Raw genomic sequence first — 8,419 nt, 5'->3', positions numbered from 1 at the left:
ATGCAGTAATAATAGCAGCAGTATTTATAACAGTAATAGCATCAGTTGTAGTGGAAGTAGTTCAATCAATAGTAGTAGTAGTAGTGGTGGTGGCGGCGGCGGTAGCACAAGCAGTGGCAGCGGTGGTGGTAGTTGTAGCGGTAGCGGTGGCGGTGGTAGCACAAGCAGTGGTAGCGGTAGCAGTGCCAGCGGTGGTGGTAGTGGGAGCGGTGGCGGAAGCAGCAGTGGTGGTGATGATGTTGCTGATGATGATGATGCATTATAAATACTACACCAGCTGATATTTAAACAAATGTATATCCTTTACTGACGTAGGCATAGGTCCTACATCAGCTGATACTAAAACAATATATCCATGTGTATATACTTCCTGCTGACAGAGACAGATGGATACTAAAACAATATATCCTTGTGTATATACTTCCTGCTGACAGAGACAGATGGATACTAAAACAATATATCCATGTGTATATACTTCCTGCTGACAGAGACAGATGGATACTAAAACAATATATCCATGTGTATATACTTCCTGCTGACAGAGACAGATGGATACTAAAACAATATATCCATGTGTATATACTTCCTGCTGACAGAGACAGATGGATACTAAAACAATATATCCATGTGTATATACTTCCTGCTGACAGAGACAGATGGATACTAAAACAATATATCCATGTGTATATACTTCCTGCTGACAGAGACAGATGGGTACAAAAACAATATATCCATGTGTATATACTTCCTGCTGACAGAGACAGATGGATACTAAAACAATATATCCATGTGTATATACTTCCTGCTGACAGAGACAGATGGATACTAAAACAATATATCCATGTGTATATACTTCCTGCTGACAGAGACAGATGGATACTAAAACAATATATCCTTGTGTATATACTTCCTGCTGACAGAGACAGATGGATACTAAAACAATATATCCATGTGTATATACTTCCTGCTGACAGAGACAGATGGGTACAAAAACAATATACCCATGTGTATATACTTCCTGCTGACAGAGACAGATGGGTACTAAAACAATATATCCATGTGTATATACTTCCTGCTGACAGAGACAGATGGATACTAAAACAATATATCCATGTGTATATACTTCCTGCTGACAGAGACAGATGGGTACTAAAACAATATATCCATGTGTATATACTTCCTGCTGACAGAGACAGATGGATACTAAAACAATATATCCATGTGTATATACTTCCTGCTGACAGAGACAGATGGGTACTAAAACAATATATCCATGTGTATATACTTCCTGCTGACAGAGACAGATGGATACTAAAACAATATACCCATGTGTATATACTTCCTGCTGACAGAGACAGATGGGTACTAAAACAATATATCCATGTGTATATACTTCCTGCTGACAGAGACAGATGGGTGATACCCCACTGGATGATGTTAAACCATGGATGCTGAAACTTGTATACAACTGCACGTCTGTATATATGCATCTACAAGTTTAAGTACCATTGTCCTTTAACACAATCATACACTTGAACCCTCTCTAGCCAGCGTACTGTCACGAGATCGTTCTCTTTGTCAACAAACGAAACCGAATGTGTTTCTTTTCACGTTCTGCAAGGTAGTTGAAACTCGGTATCAGGTTACTTGGTGTAGGGCGCTTGGTAACAACGATGTTATTATCTGAAAGATAACTACTCGGGTTTTATAGGTAGTGTAAGTACCCAAACTACTAACCCGTCAAGTGAAGGCAAACCTACATCAGATGAACCACGGAATACGTACCTTTAAATACAATAAAACATATTAACTCATGTATCTACGGAACCATTTTAGGGCCGCTTGATTTTTTTTCTTGAAATTTATTGATAATAAGTTTAATTTCAATATTCTATTTTAAAATCTCAAGATACATAGGTGATTTTTAAAGATACAATCTTTGAAATTTCAAGTTAAAATCTTAAAATGTCAATTTTGTTTGTTTGAAATTTCAACTTATATTTTGAAATTTTAATCAAGTATCTTGAAATAGTTGAAAATGTTAAAAACAAATGGTCCTAAAAGGCTTCTTCCGTATGTATATCGGCCTCGGAGGATACATGGGTCAGTATCGTTTTATATTATTTTAAAGTTACGAATTCCTGCAGCTGAACCAATGTCGACAAAATCAGCTGGAGACACCCTTCGTTGTTGATTTGTTATTCTCGTTAAGGGCTCGAAGTTTGGTTTTGCCAACTTTGAAACTGGATGGATAAACGCGCCTTGGATGAGTTTGGTGAAGCTGGTAGATAGGTTTAGCTACAGTAATTGCATGAACAGGGAGCGGAGAGGCTTTGCATCTGCTGACTTACTTTGAGTATTCTGGTCAAATCTCCAGAGATTAAGAATGATGAATGTGTGTCAAATGAAGATTATTGTCTGGAATATTAACAGAGTTCCGACGCCTCTAAGATATACATGCTAAGAAAGGTATGCATCAAGAAAATGTCATTAGCGCCTGTGCGATAGATGAGGGTTTCTCTGTTGTTATTTTAGGTGAATGCTGTATGTCGCTAATGGAAGGATACTCACGAAAACAGTTGTGTAGTTTCGTGTAATCGAAACACAAATTGGAAAGAAAACTCATTTTTTGGGTACAATGAGTGAAGCTCATTTCTGGTGTCCCCCCCCCCCCCCCCCCCCCCCCCCCGTGATAAACGTCTGAGACCTGCATCACTTCCGGCTTCCGCCCCCCCCCCCCCCTTTCACACACACACTTTAAGCTGACACGACGTGATAACACGTTAAAAGCGGTATTAAACACAACTCACTCACTCACTCACAACAGTAGCCTGTCTCACAGTCCCTGAACAATATTAATTTCGTTTTCGCCCAACCCTTACTGTACTTCTATATCCCTTAATGAAGCAAGTCTAGATTTTCAACAGGTTCACATTCAATTTAATGTAGTTGCTTGTTTCTGTCAAAATTATATATTTTAAGAGACTAAGCGTTAGCGTTAAGCCGTGTAGTTGTGTAGACTAAAATTTGAAATGAGAAATGATTTGAGGTTTATCACAGATTATCTTGTAGTTCTGCAAGAGTTTAATGAAACTGTTCATTAACTCTAGCTGTGCGGGTGTTTTAAGAGGTCTATATTTCCTCTCACGTCCTAATCTTGTTCTACAAGAGGCTCCATGGTTGCCCCCCAACTACCGTCCCCCCAAAAACAATCTGGTATCTATCTCCAAATATAACTTTATACCCACCATTCACGTCACACCAAAATAAAACGTTAGCCCTTTAAAATTTATCATGCACAAGAAAGCTCCACCAATCGACGGCTTGATCAACTCGATCTACTTATCTTTAGTGTAAATATAACGGATTCGCGACCCGATTACCAGAATGCACCATTCTTGTTATAACACAGCCATGTAAGCAAATACTATTCCACTGTTGGTATAACACGGCGGCGTTAAAATTAGCGATAACTATCAAGAAAATTAGCAGTGTGTTGAGAAGTGTGTTATGTCGGGGGAGTTTGTCGTATACGACTATGCGCGTTAAAGCGAAGTACATGTCGCCTGGTTGATTGTGGGAGGAATGGAAGTTGGTGGGTTGTTGTGAAAAAGTTAGTCAAGTCAATATCGGACTAAATACTCAATCAACAACGATGTCGCTGGATAGAAGAGAAGTAAGGAGAAGAAGGTCTTCGTCCTTCCGTCTGTCATTCAGAAAGAAAAACAGTGAGTGATTACCAAGTGTTATAATTGAGATAAAGGTTCACGTCAGTCGATTTGCTGTTGCGACTTGCCATTCAGACCAGCATGCTATTTTATCAGTGCACTGAGCGACTACTGTGGGTCAGTTGTTATGCCTAGCAGCTGATTTGTCATATTGATGGAGAGTCATGAAATCAACAACTTGTCGATTGCATACATGTACATTCGCTAACTGTGCCACGTTCACGTCACAGGAATACGTGTTATTACATCGGATTTAAAGGTGATTTCTGCTCATCGATACCACTAAAACTTCCAATCCGCCTTACCCAATACATATATTATGTGAAAAACATTTTTTTTTAAATAATATCCTATTTAGCTGTGTATTTTAGTGCAAAATGTACACCACAGTTAGGAAATTTGTTTTTGTCATCGTACCCTTGCACTAAATGAAACTGTCAAATTTAAAAATGCGCCACTTAAATTTGAGACAGTTACGCATCACCTATTTGATTTAATTTCACACCAGCTTAAGGCATGGGAGTGGTATAATGGTAGGATATCAAATGTACTTGACATCGCTAAATTCACGCTCGTTATAATGGCTTGTCGATATTAGTCATGTGTAAGTGAGATACGTCAATAATGAGCAATAGACATGGTAACTGAACACACACCACGTGGGTGGCGGGACAGCTGTTGGATTCAAGACGACACAATGGGTATTGAATTTAAATGTCGAAACGATCTGGTTGAATTTTTTAAACACGAATTTATATCAGTTTTGACAAGGAAATCATGAAGGTGTAATCTGGTTTGAGTGTTGTGATATCAACAAGGTTGACAGCATTTGTGAGGAAAGCACTAATGATGTAATCCAAGGTCTAGTGATGATGAAAGGTATTTGTGATGACAGGTAAATATAAGGAGTTCTGACATGATTATGCTTGTGATCATGATTAATACAATGATGATGACCCGGTGATGATCCTCAAGTAATCATGGTGAGTGAGTGAGTGAGTTGGGTTTAACGCCGCTTTTTACAGTATTCCATTTATATCGCGGCGTTATCATGATGAGGAAGTTATGCTATGTGATGAGTTTGAAGACGAGAAGATGGTGATGACATGAAGAAGGTAATGACGAAATGACAGTGATGACGTAAAGACGTTGATGATGTTATGATGGTGTTGACGTGAAGGTGGTGATGACGTAAAGGTGGTGACGTTATGATGGTGCTGATGACGTAAAGGTGATTACGTTATGATGGTGCTGACGTAATGTGATCACGGTTTGGTTTTTATGGTTTGTTGTTTAACGCCGCAATCAGCAATATTCCAGCTATATGACGGCGGTCTGTAAATAATCGGGTCTGGACCAGACAATCCAGTGATAAATATCATGAACATCGATCCACGCAATTGGGATCGATGACATGCATCAACCTAGTCAGCGAGTCTGACCACCCGATCCCGTTAGTCGCCTCTTACGACAAGCATAGTCGCCTTTTACGGCAAGCATGAGTTGCTGAAAACCTATTCTACCCCGGATCTTCACGGGTCATGTGATCACGTAAAGAAGCTGATGACGGGAAGGTCGTACTGACGTAAAGGTGATGACGTTAAAAAGGTGATGACGTGAAGGTGGTGATGACGTGAAGGCGGTGATGACGTATAGGTGGTGATGACGTGAAGAAGGTTATGATGGTGCTGACGTAATGTTTTCACGTAAAGAAGGTGATGACGTAATGATGGTGATGAAGGGAAGGCGGTGGTGACGTCGTGAGGGTAATGGCGTGATGAAGGTGGCTACGTGATGATGGTGTTGAAGGTGATGAGGATGGAGGGGATTATGATGATTCTGTTAAGCTGACGCATTTGACGACGATGATGTAGAGGTGAAGGGAGTGATGACGATGACAACGATTATAACGATGCTGCTACTGCTGATGATGATGTATTATGATGATGTCATTGGACGATGATCATGGAAATGATGGTGGGGATGATGATGTACATGGAGTGATGGTGATGACAATTAATGTGGATGTTGATGATGATGAAGATTAAGATGGTGACTGAAGTGCTCGGCGTTGTAAGGCCAGGGCGGTTCCAGTGTATACAATGCTAACTCGACAAGACTGACACAACAATACATCAAGGACGGGATGTCTGACTTTAATTATATTTTGTATGGTATGAAAGGTTCACTGGTGGGCGTTGTCGACTTAGAAAGGAAATCAATTAACTGCAGGCACGATCGCGACCACCGGAGAGGGGATGCATAAGTTAAATCAGTCGCGGCGGTTTGATGTTGTTAACATGCCGGACGCTGATACACCTGCTGCGTCTACTACTTCTACTATTTGTTTTCCATGTCTACTACAACCACTGATACATGTACTACTGCTTCTTGATATTCATCATCATCATCATCATCATCATCATCATCATCATCATCATCATAATAATAATAATAATAATAATAATAATAATAAATAGAAATTATGTGAATTCATTCACAAATGCATAACATCATTAATTTACCATTTTAAACAAATACGCCAGAAATATCTTATATTTCCAAAATATAATTTGTAGGATCACAGCATTGTTTGCATCAGTATAACAGTGCGCGTTATCCATCGCCACTTGAGTGTCAGAAGTCGCTCTGGCTGACTCTATGTTTAGCGCTAGTTGTATCCTGGTAAAGTGTGTCGGCGGATTTCCTTCATCGCTGCTAGATGACCCTGACTACAGGCCGACAGTCAGCATGGAACCGAACCTAAACACGTGTACACTGTACAGTGAAGGCGTGACAGTGACCGCCGATAGCATGTCATATTGTTTGGCTTTTTGGCATCCTACAATTAGTTAAGATAAAATTGTGTTTCATGTTTGTAGGATCAAATTTAATCGATGAAGGCTCCCCTAGCCATGGACATGTTGTTTTTTGTATTAGTGATCTTTAGCACGCCGAAATACACATCAATACTATATGATGATGATGATGACGACGACGACGACGACGACGATGATGATGATGATGATGAGAATGACGATGAAGACGACGATATTGATGATTGATGATGAGGATGAGGATTGATGAAGATATGATTGATATCGTGTACCTTTAAATGAATGAGTGAGGGAAATGTTAATATCGGGTCTTCTGAGCCTTATATTTGTGTGTTTGTTTGTTGTTTAACGCCGCAATCAGCAATATTCCAGCTATATGAAATAATCTGTAAATAATCGAGTCTGGACCAGACAATCCGGTGATTGACATCATGAGCATCGATCATTGCATTTGGGATACGATGACATGCATCAACCAAGACAGTGAGCCTGACTACCCGATCCCGTCAGTCGCCGCTTACGACAAGCTAAGCCTAATAAAGGAAGAGCATTTAACAGAAACACAACGTCAGTCTCAAAATAATACAACCCGTCAGTCTCTCATACCGACACAGATAATTCTAGAATACAATGCAGTTTGGCAAGTCTAAATGTCTTCACTTTGTATAAAGATATATTGTGGGCTCCTTTCTATTATATATTAACAGACAAAATAAACATAAAAAATATTTTCATTTCCGAAACTAAATGACAGTCAACCAACCCACCTCCGTCCCATGTTGTGGCTACTGGGGCCACCGACAACGGCCGAATCCCCCATCCATGCACTCGTCAAATAAACACTCGTCCCTGGCCAAATACCGCGAAGTTAGGGACCTACGTGTCCATCCTCGGTATACATCCTTGTCCCCCGACTAAATCCTTTCGGGGCTGCTCCACGTGTGCTCGCTTTGTAAACACTTCTGTCGTTGAACGTTTACACCGACCAAACAGATGATCCACAGCCACAGACAGCTGATCGGTCAGTTGTCCAGTGAGTTGACTTCAGTGTGTGGTCACTTTGATCTCACAACCTTAACAAAAACACAGGAGGAAACAGCTTTGGGCTATTCTGAAACCCATCCAGCGCTCCCTTCGGTTACATTTCTTATGGGACAATTCCCTTTCTTATGGTGAGTTGAGGTGAAATTGGATTTACGTCGCGTCCAAGATTATTGCACCTATAAAGCGACGTGCATGCACGTATATGTGTATGTGTTTTTGTCTACTTGTCCTAGTCCGGGCAAATGCCAGTTTTATAGTGCTATCCCACTGAGATACCATGCCACAGTTTAACATGAATACCCCACTCATACACAGTATACTGACTGAGCCGACCAGTCCTTATTTTAGCCCCTTAATGCCGAGCACCAGACAGGGTAACAACAATTACCATCTTTTAATATGACGCAGCCGGGGATCGGAACCCGGACCTTACGGTCTCCAGGCGGACGCTCTACCACTAGACCACGGAGGCGGTCCCATGTCTCATGTAACATTTACTTTTTTAACCACACGCGTTATTCAGGACACCTAGCATGATCAAAGAAGAATGTTGTTTTGTAAAACCGAAGGCCAATTTAATCGTATACATTATATTCTGGAACACGTTATTTTCAAATAGAAGTATTTTCTCCTATTGTTATGCCATTTTGGAATAACAAAATTGCATGGCGAACGTATCTGTAAAGATATACTGGTGGTTTTGACATGAGGTGTATAACGTATCACGATAAGCGGAGTGATTATAGCCCAGAAATTGCTGGTGCTGCGTTAAGCAATAATCTCTCCCTAACGAGGCGATTATTGTTTGCA

General features: G+C 40.4%; 1 protein-coding gene across 2 annotated transcripts in view; it reads left to right on the top strand.

The window, feature by feature from the left end:
- The first annotated feature begins 3,577 nt into the window (after positions 1 to 3,577).
- The window catches only part of LOC139471642 (activated Cdc42 kinase-like), a 161,982-nt gene continuing 157,140 nt past the window's right edge, over positions 3,578 to 8,419 (top strand). The window contains exon 1 of one of the 2 annotated variants that reach the window (XM_071254046.1): positions 3,578 to 3,728. In XM_071254046.1, coding sequence (XP_071110147.1) covers positions 3,656 to 3,728 — 73 coding nt within the window. In that variant the 5' untranslated portion in view covers positions 3,578 to 3,655. Of the gene's footprint in view, positions 3,729 to 4,610; positions 4,624 to 8,419 lie in introns of those variants that run through there. The other variant, XM_071254051.1, reaches the window with a different exon arrangement.

This window comes from Haliotis cracherodii, unplaced genomic scaffold, assembly GCF_022045235.1.
Source record: "Haliotis cracherodii isolate W230 unplaced genomic scaffold, xgHalCrac1.p SCAF_23, whole genome shotgun sequence".
NCBI lineage: Eukaryota > Metazoa > Mollusca > Gastropoda > Lepetellida > Haliotidae > Haliotis > Haliotis cracherodii.
This window is presented reverse-complemented; position numbering and strand designations above follow the sequence as displayed.